Source organism: Pundamilia nyererei, unplaced genomic scaffold (genome assembly GCF_000239375.1).
Source record: "Pundamilia nyererei isolate P.nyererei 1_Seehausen unplaced genomic scaffold, PunNye1.0 scaffold00114, whole genome shotgun sequence".
Taxonomy (NCBI): domain Eukaryota; kingdom Metazoa; phylum Chordata; class Actinopteri; order Cichliformes; family Cichlidae; genus Pundamilia; species Pundamilia nyererei.
The window spans coordinates 364,032-388,125 of record NW_005187515.1 but is presented as its reverse complement, the minus strand read 5'-3'; the positions used below and the strand labels follow the sequence as shown (position 1 = coordinate 388,125).

Genomic DNA, 24,094 nt, shown 5'->3' with positions numbered 1-24,094 from the left:
CAGTGTCCTCTTTTATCACTGTGGGAAACTCGCGCAGGCACACCTGTAACCAACATTTTCTCCAGCAAAAACACTTAGTAACCAGTAGATACCACAGTTACAATGAGACACAGAGTGTATCATTCACAATGTGGCTTTATTAACAAAACTCTCAAAGTCCACAAGAGAAACAAAAGCAACAATGTTTCTACCATGCCACAGCATAGACCCGGTGAAAGTCTAACTGTTTTTCTTTAGCATACACAGCATCACACTGAATGGATGATGTTTGGTGGTTACTGTTGGTCAACTAAAACCATGTGAATATGAGGCATTGGGTTATGGAAATTATTACCAGTTTACTTTTAGACAAAGCGATTCATTACCCTATCAAGAAAGTACTCTGCAGATTATTTCATTACAGAAACAAATATCAGTGGCAGTCCTCAGTGTTAACCAGTCCAATTGAAAAACCCTTTCAAGGCCATGATGTTGGAGCCAGGCTTCTAGCAACTTTGTCTTGCTAACTATTTTATTTTGTGAGGCCATCATAGACGGTAGTTTTGTGCTGATGATCACATTTAGCCCAAAGCACAGCTGAGACTCACATGGCTTTAAAGAACTTTTAATAAAACCTCCAAACTTTAAGAGCAAATCACTGCACTATTTCTATAGCCTTTCAACATGCTATCAAGCTATTCCAATAACTGCCCTACTACTCGGACTTTGTGGCAGGTGCAGAAGCTCTCATTAAGGTGGAATTCAGTCATCCCGTTTGCCTTGCATGTACTTTGGTTTGTGCATTTCCAATTTTTGCTGATTGTTGGAAAAAGTCACACAAACAAAACAAAAAGAAACTAAACAATTGTAGCACCTTGATGCCTTCTGCAGTCCCACTTTTAGCTCGGTGCCATAGCACAGTACAACTTTACCCATGTGCACTGTAAATATTGTAGGCCAGACACCTCATGAATGGAGAATCAGGAGGGGGGAAAAAAAGTCCAGACACTATCAAAATTTCTGCTTCTCTAAAGACGCAGCATGAAACGTAGCCCGAGAGCTGCTGCGATCCAAAGATATCAGAATCAGCTTTAATAATAAAACAATCTTAGTCACATGCTCAACTGAGTGAAAGAAGGGCCTCGGGAGGCTGTATGATGTCTCACCTCGGAGGTCCTCTCCAATGCCCAGAGCCAAGCCATCTTTGGTCCACTGAACAATGCCAGAATAGTTGAATACAACACAGGACAGGATCACCCTCTGGCCCCGCACCACCGACTGGTCTGCTGGCTCCTGAGAGAATCTCGCTGTCCAAACTGGTGGAGAAAACAGAGGGATAAGTTATGGAATTATAAGATATTTTTATGTGTACACTCTAAAGAGAAGCTTAAGTAAAAATCATTCGTTCAAGTGTATCGGCCTATACCTTTTATGGCTAATTGATTCAAACTTTATTCTCCCAGCAGCAACGGAAGGCCATAATTACCACGTTTGATCACACAGTGGCTCGTGGGCATTAAGTGCAGGGCAGCAAAGAACAGCGTGGTGAGACAGGGGTGTCAGAAAAGAGCAAATCAGAGCAGAACTGGAGGAGAAAGAAAGAGAAAGAAAGTGGAAGAGGCAGTCAACGCTCACTCACGAGAGGAGATCAAACTGACAACTTCAGCCATGGGGTGTCTCGCACCCCCTTTTCTCCCTCACTCCTGACTTTTATTTCTCCAAAACTCCCCGATCCTCCCTCTCGTTTCCCTCTTGTTTCTCCCTTCTTCATTCCTGCCTATGAGTCATCTCCCAGGCTTCCACTCCCCAACCAAAACTACAGTGGCTGTCATTGTCTACCACACTCTCTCACTGCAGTTTGTAGCCCACTACCACCATGAGGAAAGCGGGTGTGTGGGGGGGGGCTTCAGCCACTGTTTCATGCAGTACGATGACGAGTTGTAATTAGGTGTCCCCTGAAGACATGGTGCACGTACGATACACGAGAGACAGCCGCTGCAAGATTTGCTTCAAATCTTCAGTCTTTCCATTCGGTCTCTCGCCTCCATTTTTTCCCTCTCTCCCACTTGTTATTTCGAAGAATCTCGTACTGTAGATCATTAACCCACTGCTGCATTGTACACCCCCCCCAGCCCCCACCTTCCTCCTCCTCCTTTGTCATTGCCTCTCTTCTTCTGTTCTCTCTCTGTAACGTTGTACGTCCTTTACCCAAATTCCTTCGCGTCACTCCCTGCTTTTGGTGTATATGTATGCATCCCCACTCGCCTCCTTCACTTTGTACATCTATAATTCTGTCTATAACTGTCCTTTTGCTTCCTCCACCTCTCCTTTCCTACAGTGTGTACACACCTCTCTCTTTCTATCTATATACATAACGTGTATATATCCTTTTACCCATAATGCTTTCTATTTCTGTGTTGCTTCTCCTTTGCTGGTTGGAAGGGGGTTTGAGGCGGACTGTCACAACTCATTTATCACATTAAATATCAGCCCTCTAGCACTTTCTCTCTCCCTCTCTTTCTCATCCCCCCATTCACCCATCTCTCTCTCCTCTCACTTTTTCCCCTCACTCCTTTTTTCTTCACCTTCTGCCATTTCCATCTCTTCTTCTCACTTGTCCACTCCACTTTTTTTTATCACTTGTTTTGCCCTTCTGTTTCCCTTACACCCTCTTCCTCACTCATTCCCTCACACTCTCTTTGAGCCCTCCAGCGCTTTTCCAAAGGTTTCCATCTCTTTCACTTTTTTTAACAACTGCCATATGCCTCCGCACCCCACCTCCTGCCTCCCCATCATGACCCTCAGTGCCCATCTCTCGCATTCCCCATCCCTTTCACAAACACAGACATGCACTCTCTCCCCATCATGTCATATTTGGTGTGATCTGCAGAGGTTCAATATGCCTGATAATACAAAAGAACCCAGTCATGCAAAAAGATTTCTGTACCAATCACAACAATGGCTCCTGACAGTGCAGCACATTAATATTCTGAAGATAAAGGAGGTGTGCAAGGATACACGGTGAAAAGGGAACTGGATGCAGATGGAGCTTTGCAGCATGCATACCAAGAATAATTCAGTGTGTTGCCCCAAAAAACATATTCTAGTCCTTAATCTGCTCCCTGAGGACCCCAAAGAACTAAATCGATGAATTAAGATTAAAAAAAGATGACAGAGCAAAAGTGAGTGGCCCTGAGAAGTTAAAGGCTTTTAACTAAGAATAATGAAAAGTCATCTCTCAGTAGTGAGCAAGCACATTAGTCCAAAGCTACATGATCCTCCTAATGGGCACTCAATACAAGCTTGACTCACTGTGTTGAGATAAATAAGGAACTTGTGATTGCTGTCTAACACTAACAAATCAACATGAAGCATTTCTCAAACTAGAATCTACATCTGTCTGTTTTGAAAATAAAAGAACATCAATTCTTAAAGGGCCTGAAATCATCCTCCAATATCCTCTTACCGTAAGCAACAGATTCCTCATTAACACACACGAAAACACGTTTGTGTTATTTGCATTATTAAAGATTCGTATCCATGTTTTTCTCTGTTTGCTGCCTGACTGATTGAAGTGGGTGCAGCTTCGTTGGAAAAAAAACTTATGTTACATACTCCCGTGCACACAATGCCAGATTAATGTTCTTTTTAGATCTGTTTGTTTTCTAACGGGTTTTCATTGCTGTGATTTAAAAAGCAAGCAAAGTTGCAAGCTGCACAGTCAAATCAATGTGCTCAAACCAAGCAGAAGAGACTGCGAGTGAAAAATGAACCTGAAAAATTAAGTGCCCGCAGTTCCTCCCATCAGGAGGCTGGTTCTAAAACACTGACGGTATATAAAAGATGGATGTAGCTTCCAGGTTCTGAAAACCTGCATTATCACTAATGGGCTACAGTTATAGACTCCTTACATTGCTAAAAGGCTTGTACTAGTACAAAGGCCTATGGATAAACTAGGGTATGCTGATTGGGTAATGACTAGCAATTTGCAAGTTATTAAGCAATGAGAACAGGGCGTTCCCCAGCTTCACAGTCGGGTTCACATCATATCCGGTTTGAAAAAAACCAAGACGTTTAAGAAAAGCCAAGAAAAGATCTGGGCTTCACAAAAAAATCAGCGAGTAAAATCAGTGTAACAGTGGTTACATCCAGCTTTTGTATACATGTTCCAAAATGGAATTAGTCAGCTGAATTTCTTGTGCAATAGATCTATTTGCTGAAAAAGTCTGCTTTAGTTCTGGTGAGTAAAAGTCTCAAATAGGTATCTATGTCTGGAGTGTAGCCACACAGCCAAAAGAGTACCAAAAGATGCAGACTGAGCTAGATGCTCTTAGATATCCTAGAGTGTAATAACGGACTGAAACAGAAAAATGGCAGCACTGCATGTACAAGGATGCCAGCTGCTGTTAAGCCCCTGAAGAAGAAGAAGCTGTGTCCGGTATCGTAGCTGTGTCCAAATTCAGGAACCACATCCTCCTCTACCCGCATCTGTAGGCCGATTACGTTACAGCGACACGACGAAGGCTGTCCAAATTCGAAGACTCCGACAAATGCGGCTGACAAATGCGCCCTTCATTTCTCCAGATTTGAAGGATGGGTCGGGTATATACTTCGTGGCCCAACCTATCCCAGAATTCATAGCGCAGCCCTGCTCAGTTTCCAACAATGGCGGCAGCTAGTTAGTTTTAATATTACTTTTATTATTCTTTCTGGGTCACAAAATAAACGTTTAACATATTTTCAGGCGAGAATGTAGCTGTGTAAACCTCAAATATCTGCTCAGTTTATCAAGACACCACATATTTTCAAAAGCGCTCCGACGTTTTCGGAGACGTCTGTTACCCACTAGCTCGATAGCTAGCCGGGGGCAAGGCTCACTAGAGCCGTGAGAACACCGGACACCTGGCAAATCGTTTTCAAACCCACCGCCGTCTTTCGCTACTCAGGTTAAACATGATATATAGATAACTTAAAATGTTATTGTTTGGCTTTTTTCAGTATTTTATTTGTTCCTGAGTAAATCGGTTTGACTGAGATTAAAGTTATAGTTTTTGCACAGCTGAATAAACGTCAAGCAGACAGCTGATCATCAGAAGTGTGAGATGCTCGAGAGTTTACTCCGGTGTCCTGTTATATTTTAGATAGCAAGGAGTTTATTAAACTTCTCCAAAACAATCTGCACATTTCATTAAAATTTAATAAACTATCATCTTGTCTTTATATTTAGTTAGCACATACCTTAAACACTTACAGCTGTAAGCTAATGATAGTTATATAAGAGCAGATGCTGCTGATGCAATAAGCTGTACGTTTTACGTCCAATGGATGCATGCTCTGATTAGTCGACTAATTGCAAAAATAATCGGTGACTAGTGGACTATCAAAATAATCGTTTGTGGCAGCCCTATTGTCCAAATATATTTACATTTGGCTCCAGGAAAAAAAGACAACCTGACAGCAACCAAAGTACTGCCATCAAGACTTCAGGAGATTTCATAAAAAAGTCTGTACAGTCTATTGCCGAAACACACAAAAACACAGCAGGGATAATAAGTCTCAGTGGGATTGTCATTATGAACAACGTCTTCGTTTCCATTGGAAATAAAGAAATGCTGATTGCAGTGCGTTGGTGTGGCATGCTCTCTTTGCACAAGATAAATCAAAGGAGTGGCTGGAATCTGTTTCTCATACGCCGGATCTAATGAGATGGTACAGTGTGTAAAGATCCAGTGTGCCTTGAGCAGTTAATGTAAATAAAACATTAATGCAGAGGTGATTAAGGTAGAAAAGGAATAATTAGCTTGGATATTGCCTGCCATTACAAAAAAAGATCACTGTCGATGGCAGATTTTTGATGGTAGATTTGTCCTTTAATTTTCCTGCATGCACCCCAATTAAATGAAAGTTGCACTTTTCTAAAGCTAATTACTGGGATGCGGAGTGTGGATTTATAGCGTCTTAAAAAGCGTGACAAGCCTTTCTCAGTTATACATGGTGTAAAGAGAGTTTATCTGGGTTTAAACTACCCCGCAACCTCGACAGTAGCCTGAGGGCAAGTAAATCCTTCCTTCCACCACCTCTGCTACGGTAGCTGAAGGTATTCCCTCAGTAAACCAAAAACATAATCCAAACTGAATACTCCTGAGTGGAGGCTACACAATCTGCAGAGAAAATACCCATGCAAAGGCTGAAGACTGAAAACATTGACTCATTTAAACATGTGCTCATCGCCTTCTGATTTCCATATTACACAGTTAACACTTGTCAACATGAGTGTATGTGCTCGTCTCTGTGTGTTTAAAGAAGGAAATCTACAAGCGGCGAGTAGCCAGAGTGAAGGAAAGACAGGAGAGTGCATGCAAGAGAGCTTGTATTCTCTCATTATGTGGGTTATGCTGCAGTGACAAATTTAGAGTGTGTCCTGATTTCCTTGAGTCACCGATCCCCAAGACACCACCGGGAGACTCCGAGCACCCTGTCCCCACACAAACTACGGTCACAAAGGGATGCTTGCAGACACGCACGCGCCCGCACACAAATAGGCTGCAAGGATGACCTAACCTTCGCCACATGGGCAAACCATTTCCTGTCAACGCACACATAAACACAACCACTCAAAACCCCAACCATATAATTGACACACAGAGGCGGTTTCCTGAACATGGATCACACCACAGCTTGGCGTAAACCATCAAGCCAGCGGCGCATCTTCATCTCCGCTGGGAATGGGTCTCGGTTTGGTCTGGGATTAAGTACAGCCCTAGCCAAAGTTTGGAAAGGGATTAGGATTAATCTGGGGCTAAGGACAACAGCCCCTTGCAGACACTGAGACACCAACCTCTGCTTGTCAAAGCCCAGACAAAGCCAACGGCGAGCGCATGCTGCCTCGTCGGGTGACTCACCAAAAGCATGGCCACACATCGCCACAGTGTGAACTACTACAGCAGTTTAGCCCGGGAGCACCTCTCACACCACGCAATGGTGTTTTAATAGCAAGGTAATGAACCATCCATTTGAAAATCACCGAAAAGGTTTATGCGTGCAAAGACGTTCAGAGCTATTTTTAGCGAGCGTGCTCCTTATACGTCCCCCATTTCTGAAATTGCCGCACATTCTGCTGTTAGGTGGCGACTGTCAAAACTTGTTTGCACCTTTTAAACACACGTTTGCTTCACCTTAGTGGGATATGAGACAAAGCTGGAAGTGATGCCATGCAATCCACAGTTCTGGCAAAGGCTTGACTGGTGGCATTCAGTCTCATTGAATTAGATGCTATTAAATAAAAAGCCATTTGTATGGATTGTTATGCATCGATCTAATTATCTTTGTGTCTGGCCCCCTCCCCGTACCCCTCCGACAAAGTCCCCCTGCCTTCCTCTCCCTCGCTCTCCTCCAGCCAATCCCCCGCCTCGGCTGGATCACGGACTTGCGTCACCATAGCAACAGCTGACGTGTAAAGTAACTGCCCAAAAAAAGTTTTCTGTACAAACGCGTCTACGAGCGCACCCGCGTATGTGCATCTGTGTCTGATGAAACCCTCCCTCGTGCTTGGTACACCCATTTTCCTGAAAAAACATTTTTCAATGACCTCATCCTCCCTCCACCTATTCAATTAATAGCCAGACGGCTACGCTGGGCTCTCATTATTTCTCTGTTTCAGCCCTCACTCCCTCTCTGTTCGCCGTTAATCAATCCCCTCTAAATTGATTCTGTTATCTCTCTAATTCCATATCGCCGCCGTGTGTGGCCGATGCGTTGGTGCTATGGAGGGGCTGCCGGAAATGAGATGCAGGAGCGGGAGAACAAAGAGACGGCGAGGTCCACAGACACCGAGCTGTGAAGTGTGATGGAGGATGACATCATTGTTTCAGGACAAAGTTGCAGCCATAGGAGTCGCACTGGCTCACCCTCTCGCTGTTTGCAGTATATAGCATACATGTAGCTGTGTGTGTGTCGCTCTGTGATCATATTTGGTTTTTCTTCCTGAAAAACTGACTTGGATATATGAGGTTTTAAAGCCCTACCGCACCGTGTAAAAATACTCCGACTATGTAGCCTACATACATTTTAATTTACTCTATATGCGATGAATGGCAAGAATTTTTAATTACATTAAATAAATATATTTATTCAATGTATTTCTTAATTGTCTCTTTGTTAGGTCAATAAAATATACTCACATGTGAGTCTATGGTGATTCTTTAAAACTACTTATTTCTTTCAAAAAATAAGCAGGGAAGCACCTGTTGTGTATTTCTGAGCCCACATCAGTGTTTAAGATACTGAAATAACACTGTGTGTTTGTTATTACTCACCTCATGTATCCCCATCACGTGCCACTGAAATATAATAACTATTTTTATGTCTTTTTTTGGTTCTTCAAAAGTTTTGCCAGCACAAAATGTATGTGATGCAAGAGATGAAACGTCTTGTCGTCTAAAGCACTTTGGGTCATCAGTAAGACAGGAAAACTGCCATATAAATCCTGGTCTATTCCATTGCTACATTTCCACTGAGGGGATGTGTATACCGAAGTATGTGTTTGGCCCATCTAGTAAGTGCTTTTCAGGCACATGGAGGCAGCGGTAGACCCACTCAACAGTGACATTAACATATCCTTCAATCTTATTCAGCACTGTTACAAGCAGGATGTGACGTTTGGTTGGTATAGAATTCGCCTTCCTCCCCTCACTGTGATTGGACATTGAGTAAAAAATGATAATCATAACCCAAATTAATAATCTTCCATGGCCTGACAGGAGATAATCAGCTCACCGTGCTTTTTTTATACTAACTGAGTGATCTGCTTCCATGAAAACTCATGGCTAAATTGAAGTCTCCATTCTTTTTGCTGAATTGAGATAGAGACTAGCATATGAAGTCCTGTGTAGACCTGGTCAATATTAAATACCATGAAGCAAAGCACCAGTTGCACACACAACTCTTCAAACATATCTGTAGTCACCAGTTGTTGGACAGGCAATGTCAGATTGGCAAATTGGGTAAAAACATATCACCCAAACCTAGCGCAGACAGATTCAGTTTATCCTCAAACCAAACCCTGATACTTACGCAGCTGAACGCCTCCCTTCTTAAATAGTTTATTTCTATAGCACATTTTACCCCGCAGTGCTCAGATTGTTTCAAATATTAAAATTAAAGACTAAAACAAACCTTCCACTATCAAAACTACGATCAATTAATGTCTAATTGATAAATCAGCCAAAGCTTTTAGCGCTAACTCAAGTGTATTCACGTTCTCCATTTATTTAGCTGGCTGTGGGAACTCTACCACCTGTGCCTGTCTTCTTTCAACAACATGGCCGCCTGGCAGGATGGCCATAATAACCCATCACCATGGTGACGGCGCTATAGGAACAAGCAAGTCACATAGATGGAGAGAGGCAGTGAGTGAAAGGAGGCGACCTGCTGCGCCTGCTGACACCGTGTCACTCAAACACAAAGGTGTCTCCTGGAGGTGGGGACGGAGCACAGGGAAGATTAGGGCAGAGGGGAGAGAGAACAGAAAGACTCAGAGACTCCTTCCTTTGTTTGCCGCATTGTCTGCCCGCTCACTCCTTTCCTCTGTCACCTTACCTAGCCGTCCTCCCCCTTACTTGCAGTTAGCGACCCCTCTTTTTCTTCCTCTCTTTTGTGGCCATGCCCCTTCCTCATTGCTTATTCACTTTCTTTTGTCTGGCAGGCATCTTACTTAGAAATTATTACTCCTTCTCCCCTCCACCTTCCACCTTATCCCCCCCTTTCTATCTCTGTGCACATCTTTCTTCTTCTGGAGGCAGGTTTTTTTGGAAATAGCAGGTGGAGAGGGGGGGTGAAAATTATTCCTCGGTCTTTGTTTGCCCGTTTTTGATACAACTGTGTGCACACGTGCTCCTGTGAAGGTGTGCAGAGTCGTTTTTCCATGAATATTTGCGCTGGGAAAGTGTGCGTGTGCCACCCTTCCATTCTCTGGGGCTCCACTCATACATTTCACATCTGAAGAGCTTTATTTGTACCAAACCTCTGTTACAGACATTGTTACCATGGCTACAGCCCAGTGAGGACCACTGACACAATGATAGACACAGTGGCCATGGCAACCCTATGATCACTAGTGGGTAATATGATAATTCACGGATGAGGCTTCTGACACATTACGGCCACATGAATATGCTCAATCGCTGGAAAGCCGGCCTGTCGCTGGTAATCCACAAGCCTTTGTGCGGCCAGCGTGCCGAGCGACTGACAAAAGATACTCTGCTGTAACCAAGGGTGAGCAGAACTAACAATAGCTGTCCTCTGGATAAGCTGGAACAAGAGGATACATACATATCAAGCTGCTACTCTGCAGATATGCACTGTGTAGCTTGCGCCACATGGGTCGCCACCGAATTCAAATGGCACAATCAATATCATAATGAACCTGTGATTCCCAGCAGTGGTTCCACATTGACGATAGTTAGCAGCCACACTGCCTCCGAAATCCTCGCGATCGGGCAAGCAGGCAAGGTCCCTCAATCCACCTGGTGTTACAGTATGGTGCAGAGACAGAATCCAGCAAGACTATTTTACAAGCAGCATCCCATCAATAAATCAGCCCTTCCAAGGTCTGCTTTAATTCAATCCAGAGCAATCTAATTTTATTGGTATGTACTGTAGCCTCTTGCAATGTCATCTGTCAGTAAAAGCATCCCATAAAAGCTGGGGGCCTTGACCTGCTAGAGTGTAATAATATTCATACATACCCCCACCCCCTTCCCCCCTGTCCAATATCACCTCCAGTGTCTCGTGTCTCTTTGAAAAGAAAGCTTCTTTGTTAGCAGCAGATACCAAAACACACTAGAAAGCGAGGATTTCTGGGACGAGGATAAGAAATACAGAAAACGATTTTCACAAAAGCAAACATCTGGTTTTTTTAACTCACTGATCTGTATCATAGCTTTCTACGTGGGCCAAATATTTGTGTTAGGCAATATGTTGCAATGCAGTTGGAACGGAAAACTTAAAAAATAACATAAAATTTTTTAAAAATTAAAAATCACTCCCACCAAAAGACAACAAAACAAATGGTGGCCAACTCAGCAGACTCCAACAGCAAGATGTTGAGCTGTTTCACAACTGCAGTTGACTCATGGTTTACTTACCTAGTCAGATTCTTAAGACGACATACAAAAAATGTCAAATATGATGCAAAAGCATGGAAGAAAAAAATAACACAAAACAGCAATAGACTTTGTCAACAGCTGGTAGTGCACTTGTGTTTTTGTTCTTTTTAACTCGTTCCAGTTAGAGAAAATGATTTAATAACGCAGTGGTGTTTTAAACACCTTTTTGCCAACAGTTTGGGAAAGACACATTCCAGCTTTATCACATTATCAGTTTGTTGTGGAAGAACTTTGACCAGCCTGCACAGAACCCTCCATCCAATCAGCTGCACCCCCCACCTTTGGGATAAACTGGAAGATCGCCAAACATCAGTGCCCAAGATCTTGAGGAAAGATTTCCATAAAGCAGGGGACTCCAGGCTTCAAGGATCGGTGTCCTACAGGTTTTAGATGTGTCCTTGATCCAACACAGCTCATTTAAATGGCTAAATTACCTCCTCAACATGTCTTGAAGTTCTCCAGAGGCCTGGTAATGAACTAATCATGTGATTCAGGTGTGTTGACCCAGGGTGAGATCTAAAACCTGCAGGACACCGGCCCTTGAGGCCTGGAGTTCCCCACTCCTGCCCTAAATTGTTGAAGTCCACGTACTTTTGGCCATACAGTGTGTCTTCATATAAACTCGTGGTGACTTGGCAAAATGTAAATTGGGTTAATCTGCTTCTAAGAACTTGGGCACACTGGGTTATGGTAAACGTAGCCTTGAGGGTAGAGCATTAAGTTGGCAGCTGTAGTCTGACAAAAGTAAAGCACGCGTAGAACATTGTTTTAAGGACTCGACTCTGAAGCCATTGATGATTATTATAACTAAAAGACGGCTCGCTCATTATTTGCAGTCCGCAACATTTTAGCCTGCAGGCTGTTATAGTCCATGACATGAGGACAGCGAGCGTTGCCGCGCTGTGGTAACCGATTTAGTTGGACGGCTGACCCTAATGCTTTTATCATAAAGGAAAGATGGATGGAACAAGTCAAATCTCTCTCTCTCTCAGACCCTGTCCCTGCTGAGCAGCAGAAACTGGGAGAGCAGAGAAATGAAGTGACATCATCAGCGTAGGCCACATTCCTGAAGAGGGAGGGGGTGAGGAGGAGGAGGCGGGGGAGAGAGGGAAGAAGAGGAGGAGGAGAATGTCCCAAAACTTTTGAGGTTACAGGACCCGCACCCCCCAAAAACACAGACACACTAACACGCTCTCCCTCTGTGTGTGTGTGCATGTTTTCTAGCACACATTTCTTTGTGTGATAAAGTACATGGGCTCCTCTTCCTCATCATGTGCTCCCTGTTTTAATTCATGTGCTTCTCCTCCTGTCCCCTCCCCCCACTGCCTCCCCGACTCATGCACTCTTCCCCCAACCCCCTACCCCCACCCCCCCCACCCCGTCTCTTTCTCTCTCCACCGACCAGAGGAATGCAAGAACCACATCTGGAACTTATTAGAGAGCGAGCAAGAGAGAAAGGGGTAGATGGAAAGAGAAGAAGTAATGGTGGTGGTGGAGGTGGGGAGGGGAGTGAAAAAAAAGTCCAGGAGGGAACAGAAAGCGAGAAAGAATGAACTTTGGTAAGCAGAAAAGGGATCACGCTGAGACAGAAAGTCAAAGACGAGCAGAAAAGAAAGTTAACGGCGACACCGGCTAATGGCAATTAACCTCAGTGGGGACGGAGCGGGGGAAGCGCTCGGCTGGCACCTCAGATGTGGGTTCAATCAGTTGTGATTCCAGCGCAAACGTAGCCTTTGAACCGGACTCGACCATATTCTGTGTGAATGAGCAGCTTTGCTGTCCCCACTGAGGAGCAGTCGAGCCTGAGTAATAGTCCCTTTCTCTATGCCGCTGGCCTCCCGACCACTCCTCCTCCTTCGTCCTGGTCCCTCTCTCCTCACTCCCGGCTCGCTTTTCTTTTCATCCACAACCTCGTCCTACACTTCAATACTGCCCCGCCACCCACCCACCTCACCACCTCTAAAACAAACAAAAAAAAGAGTGCAATCACTCTCGATTCCTGCTTCACCCACCTGCCCAAAGGACGACCCCCCCTCTCTCACTGTCCCCCTTCCTGCCTTCCAAAAGTTTGGGGGGGTTTTCTATTTTTTTTCCTGTAACCCCTCCATCACCTCAAATTGTTTCTTGCTACAGAAATGTGGCTGTGCCATGTTGGAAAATAACAAGGCCAATAGATTCAGTCAGATGTGATAAAGTGTTCCTCTCTCTTGCTCGGGGGACTGTGCATAAAGAAACATTTTTAAGGGGAAGTTTTTTTTTTCTTTTTTCTTTTTATAACTTGTATGCCGCCGGCCTGTCAAACACAATCAGATTATGAGGCCTTTAATTCCTGGGGCTTCACTTGAGGAACATTTACGTGCATAGCTGCTGAGGCTGCTTGCAAGTAAGCGCGCCCGCTTTTGACCGAATTCATCTCGGACCACAAGTCTGACGGCGAATTATCCAACTGCATACTTCTTCGAGGTTTTCGCTGGATCATCCGAGAGCACGCGAGTACGTTCCTCCTCCCGAGCGCCACTTGAAAAAACATAATAGGACACTCGCGTCCAGAGGAATGCCCTTAAACAAACATATCAACTGAGAGAAGCAATCAACATGTCACACATTGACAAACACCCGCGGGGGACAGAGATGCCAAGAATTTCTTGATTGAATGGAACCCAATGGGGAACAACGGGCGTACATGTACATTATATTACAGCTGGTTCAGTGATTGCTTTCAGTGGCTAATGTCAATTAGAGATGCTTTTTTGGTAAATAGGCTTCATTCGAATCACATAAAAACCATGACCCCAATTCGCATATTAACGGTGGGATGCAGCAGAGCTATATCTCTGCTCACTGGGATCAAAATTAAAAACAGACTTCTGCCTCGCTACATACAGTCTGTCACTCCGGATCTACACTCTGAGCCACAGAGAGCTCAGTATAGGGGGAAAAAAACTGGTTCGTTAGCCTCAAAAACCGTAGCTGCGAGCTTTCAAAAAGCATCATATCGCTATAAATAGTTGTGTAAAGTGGTAATCCACTTGGAGGACAGGTTTCTGTAGGTGGAACTTTTATTCTTCATCAGTTACTAGTGCTGCGCTCTCTTTTTTTAATTTCCCGTAGCCATCATCTGAGTCGAAACAAATGAATCGCATCATTTTGTGGCAAACTTTTGATCCCTGGATATTGTTTTCCTAGTATGCATTCATGTGCTAAAAAGTGAGGCTCGTCTATGTGAGATCAGCCCAGACTAACTACAGAATCCTTCTTTTATTTATTGTGAGGACAATAAAAAAGCGCCATATGCTGTGTGATATGGGATATTCCCATGCTAATGAAAAAGAAACCATGCCTGAATCAGAGATAAGAAATCTGTGAATTTATTCAGAGGGAGGAAATGCCACAGATTATTACTGGCAAGAATGTATGTAATGTTGTAAATCAGCAGTTTTAACAGAGTGTTTTAGCACCACACTGGATTCTTTATGAGCCTTTCCCAATTCTTCATTTTTATTTGAGCTATTACAGCCCACTTTGAGTCATTAACATATCGCAGTTGAACCACTGCTTCTCTGATCAAACAACCCCTGAGGAACCCTTCTTTCTCTGGGTGTAAAATCCCCTCTGAGTGTGTCTGACTCTTCCAGCATGTGAATATTTTCTTAGCTGAGGACAACACAGGAATCCGTCTGAGGTCTGTGATTCACAGCCCGGCTGTGTGATTCAGGGCTGGAGAGTACAGTACAGGCAGCAGCAGCTCGTGGCTTGGATGTGCACAAAAGGACAGAGGCTGACAAATGGTACACCTGCACTGGAGCCTTTGTCCGAGTCAGCATTTCAGGCCCGAGGTCTGGCTATAGGTGCAGTGCTGCAAGTCCAACCTCAGGGCTTGAACGCTCATTAGTAAGTTAAAGGAGCGAATTCGCAATGATTGATTATGCAGTAACATTTAACAGCAGCATTAATGGCAGCGCTTGCTTAGGACTTATTACTAGGCTGGTATGTAGATACAAGGCTGGGATCCTGAATCAATCACTCCTGCTGCTAGTACAGACAAACTAACGCTTGCATTGACTTTAAATACCTTAGAACATTCTGATATTCCAAAGCTTTAATTAGCTGCTCCACTAATAACCATCCAATCATTAACACTAGCAGGCAATTATATGTGAGCAAATTGCAGGCTATGGAATACTGTTTTACCCATCTAATGAAGAGATAAGAGTGGGGATCAGAAGCAAAAGAAATTGTGCTCGCAAACCGAAAGCAACTGTTATCTCTTTGGAGGTGATGTGAATTCCAGCTCTTTCTGGATTATGTCAACTCCTCTTCTGTTTTTGTAGCCCAGTGCAAAAATTTTTTAAAAATCTCTGGGCAACATTTGAGCCCTCATGTACGGCCCTGCTAATCACGTCTCGGGGAGAGCCTTCAGAGAGCAGATATCTCCTGGTTTGAGAGCGCAGCGTGGAGTAATAATGGATTATACAGCTGTAGCAGACAATGGGACGCAGGGCTTCACACATGTAAAACAGGCTGCAAGTGTGTCTCATGCACATTCAGTCATGTGGACTGAATGGTTTATGAGGGGGGAGAAATGGGAACGGCATGTGACAGTAACAAGGGGTCAGGGTGGCGAGGAGGGGGATCGGTGGTGGTGCTGCCGCGTCGGTTGGCAAATATGTAGACGAAGACGAACCTGCTCCCTAGTACGTGTACATCCTCGCGTGCTTATGTGAACCCTCAGCAGCACTTACTGGGTGGATGCTGAGCAGAAGCAAAAAAAATAAAAAATACAAAGCCTGGCAGACTAGGTGACATCATCCTTTTCTATACCTTCCTTTCCTCCAAACACGCCCCCTACCTATGATGAAGTGGTCTCCTGGCCACCCAGCAGCCAGCATTGCATTACTCCCCAGTCATCCAAGGTGAGGGAAGGGGTGTGTATTGGGGGGGGGGGGGGGGGGGTGGTGGGGGGGGGGGGGGGGTGTATAGGAGGTCTGCTGTGGCTGTGCAGTCACAAAGACACACAGATATGCCTCAATCAAACAGGTAGCTTAGAGAAATTATCCTCTCCTCATCCTCCTTCAGCCTCCTGTTTCCTAGCAACTCGGCTACAGCTGTGATTATCATAAGCCAATAGCATACCTGGCACCCCACAGGTACGGTGTGTGTGTGTTGGTGTGTTGGGAGGGGGTACAGATGCATGGCGGCTACTGCTGCTTAAATGCACAAAGGACGCCAAAGGAGAGGGTGAAATGGATGAGGCGCACAGGTAGAGCAGGAGAGAGGTGTGTGTGTGCGCGAGGCAGACAGAGGGGAAACGGGGGGGAGACGGCTGCCTCTCAGCACAGAGGATCACTACAGGAGATGGTGGCAGAGCTCTCATTGACTGACACGCCATTCAGAGGCGATAGCAGCGTGGAAGTGCTGCTGGCATGTAGAGCAGCGCTGGTCAATCACTGTCATTCCCGTCACGTCCTCAGCGCCTCACAACCCGTCTGAGTAACGGCGCTGGCAGTTTGTCAAAGACGCAAAAGGTCATTTAGGCCGGTGAGCGCGCGCCACACCAGTCATGTTCAAGTTAGACGCACGCGCGCACACAATCGAACGCCTGTAGTCGCACGCCAGATGCGCGCGACAATAATCCTAAAAAAAAGAGTGTAATTGCCGCGGTGCAGTCACACGCGCGCGCTCTGCGTGCTCGTACGCAGCTACACGCGCTCACAAGGTGATCCATCGCTGCGGTTCATATGGAAATGAAATCATATCAGAGCCCCACTCGTTAGTTTCTACACACACAGACCGCACAGTAAAAACTAAAGACAGGTTCCGTGTGCATTGAGCTTAATGTACACACACACACACACACACACAAACATTTGAGTTATTCGAGCTCGAAAGAAAGAGAAAATGTAGTCTTACCAGTTTGAAAACTCAGCACCAAACTCAGGAGGAGCAGCCTCTGCATGGTTCAGCCGACCAATAAGTCCGTTATTGGCTCAAACCTCCGTGAGGACAGCATCAAAAAGCGGGAGTTTACAGGACTTTGACGGTAATTACAGGCAGAACAATAATCCTCTGGCGTTGTCCCTCCTCGTCTCTCCCCTTACTAGGCTTGCACTGGCTCGAGTTTTATACCATTTCACTGCTTTTTTTTCTTTACCTCTCTCCTGCTCTCTCAAGCGGCAGTCCGTTTTCTACTACACCGAGGCGCTAAGCGAGCGGCAATGACAAACCTTACTTCCGGTTTGAGCGTCAAAACAAAACAAAATTCGAAGCAGGCGGTTTTAAGTAGCTATGTCATTGCTTCCTAAGCATTTACTCAGAAGCACTGTATGAAAGGTCTTTATACTGTTGGGTTTACTGTGACTTTAAGATTTTTATTTGCATTACTATTACTTTTTAGGGAACTCTGACAAAATGTGAGAGCTCATTTCAAATAATAGACGAGTAGAAATAATATTCTAACGGCTCGAATGCCGTTAATTTCTTCTTAACCCTCTATGATACGTAAAAACAAAACTGATAGTGAAATACAATAAATATAAACGTTTACTGAGTATGACCCTGCGCGCTACTTCCGGTGTTGTGTAGTAATCTGTCCGACTTGACGTCATATTCTCATTAGCGGCACATTCCTCTCTCTCTTTCTATCACGTCAGCAGAGCCACAGCACTGCCCCCTTCTCCCTCTCCCTCTGGATCTTTAACAGGCCAACACCGTAAAAAAAAAGGGGGGGGGGGTATTAAATAAATAAAAAAATAAAAAAATAAACCCGCTTAGAGAGGCATAATCATTTTGACACATTTGCTGTAGCCGGAACTGCTTGTTTTCTCCTGCTTACTGTGTGGAATTAGGTAATGAAATAAGCTGTAACCCTAAAATTATCAACATGTACACATTAAGGTCAACGTGAGGTCATCTGTTTGAACAGAAACTTATTATTACACTAATGTGAATCCAGACGGCTTAGAGTAATAAACTGATGTTATAATCAAATGTCATGACATTGGCTGTAGTGTACAACTAATGTTGTTATGACCAACATATAAGCACAGTGCACCTAAAATAGAAGAGGAGATACTACAAGCATTGGGTTACAGCAAGGGTTTTTAGTTTTTCTGTTATTATTATTATAGCAACAGAATCCGCAGCGACATCATTAGAATAATACTGACTGCGCAGTGATGCCACTGTGATGACTAAACACCCCATGTCCTTATTCTTGCCACATCATGTAGGAGAGTGGTTTTAGTGACGGATTCCCGTGACAGGCCTACTGTAGCTGTCACAGATCAGTAGGTCTCCACACTGAGCTGGTTCCTCCCGACTCGCTGTAAGTAGCGGGGATTACGCTGATGCTGGAGCGCCCCCTTGCGTTCAGGACCCAGACCTACCCTGCGCGTTCTTTGACCACTACTAGAGCAAGATGCCCGAAAATATATGCGCGCGCAGGCACACATTTCACCGGGGGATGTTAGAGGCGAAATGTAGTAATGATAAAACCTGAGGTAATCATATTTTGATAACAATAATAATAACGATAATAATAAATAATAATAATAATAAAGTCATCTACATGCTGGCTGATAAAAGCTTTTGCGGTGCTATGAATACACTGCACTGGCTACAGTCAAAAGTCTAAATGTTTTCACATTTTTTTTAAATAAAAGACATTAAAATACATACAGTGCAGTATATACAGCAAAATACATTGCAAAGTTGGATTAGGATTGTTATGTTTGGTCACAGGTACTGGAAAATGACTTTCATCAAACTCTTACTAAAGCTTTTAAACACAGAAATATAATGGGGGGGAAATCCCAATGTTTAAAATCCAAGATGTTATGGCTATATATATACCCATAAAATCTATTTTATGGGTTTTAAGCTTCTTGAAAATGGAGACATAAATACTAAATCGGTACGAAAGGCGTGAGGACTTGAAAGAGGACATAAATAAGGTAACGTAAGGAGAGCATAAACTAATCAGACTGGGATATCAGAACAGAACAGGCAGGCTCATGTTTGCAGCTCCTGCATTAAATCTGTACTCGAGGTTAAATTTATGTTTGTGTGCTCTGTGTAGCTGAACATCAACCTTCTGAGCTCCCAGTTAAGGCTCACTATTAATAGCATGATCATATGCAATCAAAATGTCACCCGCACAATTTGATAAGAAAAATATCGCAGGTCTGCCGTGCGGCACACAGAGTGACTCATCTCTGCCGGGACTCGAACCCGGAGCCTCTGGATTAGAAGTCCAGCGCGCTATTCCATTGCGCCACAGAGACTGCGCCAGGATTACCCCTCTCTGCCAAGGTTTACATACTTCACATCCTCTCATACCGCCGCTCTCTGCATCCCCGCAGCATCAGGACCACTCTGAGCCGACATATTGGCAGTGCCTTGTTTTGACCACGAGAGGCCGCTGTTGTACAGCGATGAGGGGAGGAGTGCGTCAAGCTAGCCTGTGTGTAAGCGGAAATCCAGACTTAGTGCGTTAAAAAATAAAAGCCGCGAAGCCTGCAGATAATAATTTAACGTGTATTCGTAACTGGGGCTTTAATTTTGAAACTGCACCATCGAGACGCTAAGCGTTATTATTGCATCTTAGCGCAAGCTATTAGAATAGCCCCACAGAGCGAAAATGGTTTTTGTGGGAGCAAAATAACCAAACGTTTTATTTTTTAGGCTGAGTGTCGGTAAGTTGACGGATTTAGAAACGAAAACGATTAAAGGCTTTTCTTAAGCGTCACATAAATTAAGCGTCTGTTTTAGCGGGCGGCCTTTAATACGCTTAAATGAAACGGCTTTCTAATGTCGGCTGTTGTGTGTAGTATTTCATATCTGTGTAATGTCAATTTTACAGGCCACCGTCACCGTCGTTTTTATGTTTATGAGTGGAAATGGTGCGCAGACTCACTAAAGAGACTGACATCCTGCTGGCATTACACCAAGGTTGCATCAGAATCCAGTTGTGCACGTCCCCAGAAACCACAGAGTGAGACATCTCGATTCATTCCATGTCACTCCGGGTTTCGTCCCGTCGTACAGCTGTGGAGACACTTGTCTTGCTGACAGTAGGGTTGGTTGCTACACTTTTTGTTCTGCATGAATTGCTGATCAAGCAGTGGTAATTATTGTGAATTAAGAGAAGTAAAATTAAGGAATTGACACAAAACGACTTCCACATTCCATAAAAATATCAATGATAACATTTATATTTATTATTTTTTTAATGAAAGCAGTTGTCTGTATCTTTTAAAAGACAAAAACAGTCTGTGCAAGATTTCCCACAAGGTAACCTGCACAGTAGTGAGCAAGGCAGCGTAAACACGAGAACCACAGTGAATGACATCAATATCAAACCGACTCTAAACCTTTTTAAGTCTCCACGTGTGCTCGATCATCCAGGTAAGCAAATTTTCAGGGATCTCCATTTTAAGGTTGCTAGTCTTGATCTAGATTCTCTCCCTGAATTGCCAGGGGTAATCACAACACCTAATCAGTTCTGGCACACAATACATCAACATCATACTTCCTTTGGTGTATGGCTCAACACAAACCATTGTTCCAACAAAGAAACAAAAAAGAAAGAAAGAAAAACAAAAGCATTTCTCTCAACGTTTTAACCTTTAGCTGGCTAGTGAAAAACTGATTTAAATCAAAGCTTTTTAACAAGTGACCATTTTATAAAAGACGAATATTGTCTCATCTTTTTAATACAATAACATCAAAACCAAGAAAACTTACTCTGACCCATGAAAACTACAAACTGTATGATATCAATAGAATTCCCCAGTGTCCTCTAAAGTGGCAACACCCAGCAATGTGACAACCAGCCCCGGTTTCCCCACATCTACCCTGCAAAGGAACTTCCACCCAAATCTAATGTAACTGGCACAAGACTCAGAGTCCACAAGCACAGACACGTCCCTCAGCTTGAAATTTGAGTGCTGATATTTGGACTTTGGTTTAATCGCATGCATGCAGGCTTAGAGACCGAAAGATTAACAGAAGCTAGCCACTTCACAGAAAACGTAAGGAAGACCATTTATAGAAAAGAATCTTTGGTTTCTCCAAGGTCACACATTTTTCTATTTAAAGCAGATTACACAACTTCCTTCTTATACTGAAGAGAAACATGTTCTTCTGAAGTTGTGTGATGCCATTACTACTAAGGGGATCTGAAACTTCAGAGAGGGAAATAAACCGTTTACGTCCAAGGCGCTCTTTGAGCCCGCTATACCTCGGTTTTGATTTCTGTTAGATCAGAGACCCTAATCAGTGAAACTTGATCTGCCTTTACTCGCTTTGCTTCTGAATCTTTGCTGGTATTGCCTAAGTTTTGACACTGTCTCGACACCCTTGAAAAAATAATTTGCAGAAGTGGATCTGAGAAACCGTTTGCTACGAAATTCAAAATTGTGAAATTCCGATCACAAAATATTACGTGCTGGTAATACTCGTACAGACGAATGAGGTGCATGTTGGTTACAGTATGATGACAAAATGACAGAAGGGGAAAATAACTATATAAAGAACACAATAGTATATTAAGGAAATTTGTTGCTGTTGTTCAAAAATATTTGGAAATCCATTTAAAAATGTAGTTATTTGGAGAAAAAGTGGACACTAAGGCACAGTTAGACATTCTTCGAGATTATTGAATAGGAAAAAAAACATGTTTTACTCATGCTCACTGATTTGTGTGCAGTTACATCTGCACATGACATACATTTCAAACATACTCAGAGTTCCTCGAACTTCTCTGATTAGCTGTTCTGGAACTGAAATTGCAATCTCAGAGGTAATAAACTCAGAGTTTATTTTTAAAGTCGAAGTTTTGTTGAACCTCCCTCCTGGAACAGGGCCCAGGAAGAGTGCAGCAAGCTGCCAGGAAGCATACTTTAAAGAATAAAAAACAGACAGCATCAAATGGCTCATTTGGTCCAATCTTGTGAAACAGTTGAGGACAGAAACATAAACAGTTAGTTCTCTATATCTATTATCCGTCTATATTTTCACACAATATTAAGTATGCATTATTTAGTATACAGTCTTCTTAAAATTAACACGATGAGAAACATATGGAGAAGATATACTTTTTCATATTTTTTTGCTGAGACTTAGAGGAGAAATTTGATGTCTGTATTTTTCACATGAAACTGGAGTCCAAGTTCAAGTAGCTTTTCTGGAAGTCCCGCACATGAACCCAAACAAACTGTCAATTCAACATAAGAAAGACTCAATACTTCATGAGAAATGTGTAAAAAAAGAAAAACAATCTAACACACAACACATAAAAAAAAATCTTGGCCTCCTGCTCACTGAAATGTGTGCAGTTACCTCTGCCAACAAATTCATGCATTCTCATAAACATAGAAAATAGACAGGTTTGCAGAAGCCGCCATGTTGCCCCGCCATCTAGAAACAGTGGCTGTGGAGAACGTTGTGCCCCTGTCAGGTGTTTGTCCGCGTGGCCAGAGAGACCGGCCACATACGTACAGCAAAGATGAGCAAAAGCAGAACTTGTAGCTGTTCGCGTATTGTGGAGGCAAATTTGAATTTGGCCTGGATTCTGGCTTTATCTAATGAAAATTAAAGCTGACTAAATAACAGCAAACATTCTGGAAAATGATACGTTGCATATTCAAATTTTTGTACTGTCAGTGATGATAAGCTCATTACAATCTCTCTTCTCCCCTCTTGTTTTTTAAGATAAATGCCACAGTCTGCGCTGTGTTCACATTCCTCGGTCCACAGGATTAAAACGGAGGCGTTGCTGTTTATTTACCCACGGGCAATCCTGATAATGGAGCTCCATTGATGATGGTTTTTCTTTCCCTACTTAATAAACATCCTGAACACGCACATGAAAGAGTAAATATACTCAGAGTTCATCGAACTTCTCTGATCAACTGTTCTGGATCTGAAAACTGAAGGGGGAAACAAATTGCCATTTCAAAGGCAATCAACTCAGAGTTTATTTTTAAAGTCGAAGTTTTGTTGAACCTCCCTCCTGGAACAGGGCCCAGGAAGAGTGCAGCAAGCTGCCAGGAAGCATACTTTAAAGAATAAAAGACAGACAGCATCAAATGGCTTGTTTGGTCCAATCTTGTGAAACAGTTGAGGACAGAAACATAAACAGTTAGTTCTCCATATCTATTATCCGTCTATATTTTCACACAATATTAAGTTTGCATTATTTATTATACAGTCTTCTTAAAATTAACACGATGAGAAACATATGGAGAAAATACTTACTCACTTTTTTTGCTGAGACTTAGAGCAAAAAAAGTGAGTATAAATATGTCTGTGAAGGTTCTCAGTCATCCAGGTCATCGTAGTCAAAGGAGCTTGCAAAGAAAAGCGTCTGGACTTCTTTAAGTTACTTGAAGACGTTTCACCTCTCATCCGAGAAGCTTCTTCAGTTCTAAGGTCAAATGGTGGAGAGTCCCAGATATAAACCTAGTGGGAGTTTCGGGTGTGTTCATTGTGAAACCTGGCCCCACCTTATCATGCAAATTCCTGAGATCAGATGGCCCAGGATGTGAGTGGGCGTTAAGGCGTCTGGGAAGGGATCTGGGATCTGGGTCTGGGAAGGGGTCGTAAACCACCGAAAGATGGTTTACGACACCAACTCTCTGCCATCTATAATCCAGTTTTGAGATCCCTTCCCAGACGCCTTAACGCCCACTCACATCCTGGGCCATCTGATCTCAGGAATTCGCATGATAAGGTGGGGCCAGGTTTCACAATGAACACACTCGAAACTCTGGCTGATTGGGACCCACGCCCAGTTTCACACCTTGGCTCAGGCGATTAAAGGATCATCAGGGGGTCCTTTTGTCCCTCTGTGGGGGGTTACTCCCACTAGGTTTATATCTGGGACTCTCCACCATTTGACCTTAGAACTGAAGAAGCTTCTCGGATGAGAGGTGAAACGTCTTCAAGCA

At 43.6% G+C, this 24,094-nt stretch overlaps 1 protein-coding gene and 1 non-coding gene across 3 annotated transcripts in view; both read right to left on the bottom strand.

The window, feature by feature from the left end:
- kirrel1a (kirre like nephrin family adhesion molecule 1a) overlaps positions 1-17,366 on the bottom strand; it is a 32,593-nt gene extending 15,227 nt beyond the window's left edge. For both annotated transcript variants that reach the window (XM_005741826.1, XM_005741827.1), the window contains exons 1-2: positions 17,055-17,366; positions 1,146-1,295 (exon numbers count right to left, since the gene is read on the bottom strand). In XM_005741826.1, the coding sequence (XP_005741883.1) occupies positions 1,146-1,295; positions 17,055-17,100 (196 nt within the window). In that variant the 5' untranslated portion in view covers positions 17,101-17,366. The remainder of the gene's footprint in view (positions 1-1,145; positions 1,296-17,054) is intronic.
- Positions 17,367-19,352: 1,986 nt separating this feature from the next.
- Positions 19,353-19,426, bottom strand: trnar-ucu (transfer RNA arginine (anticodon UCU)). Its single transcript has one exon. It is a non-coding gene; the product is annotated as a tRNA-Arg (tRNA).
- Between the last annotated feature and the right edge of the window lie 4,668 nt (positions 19,427-24,094).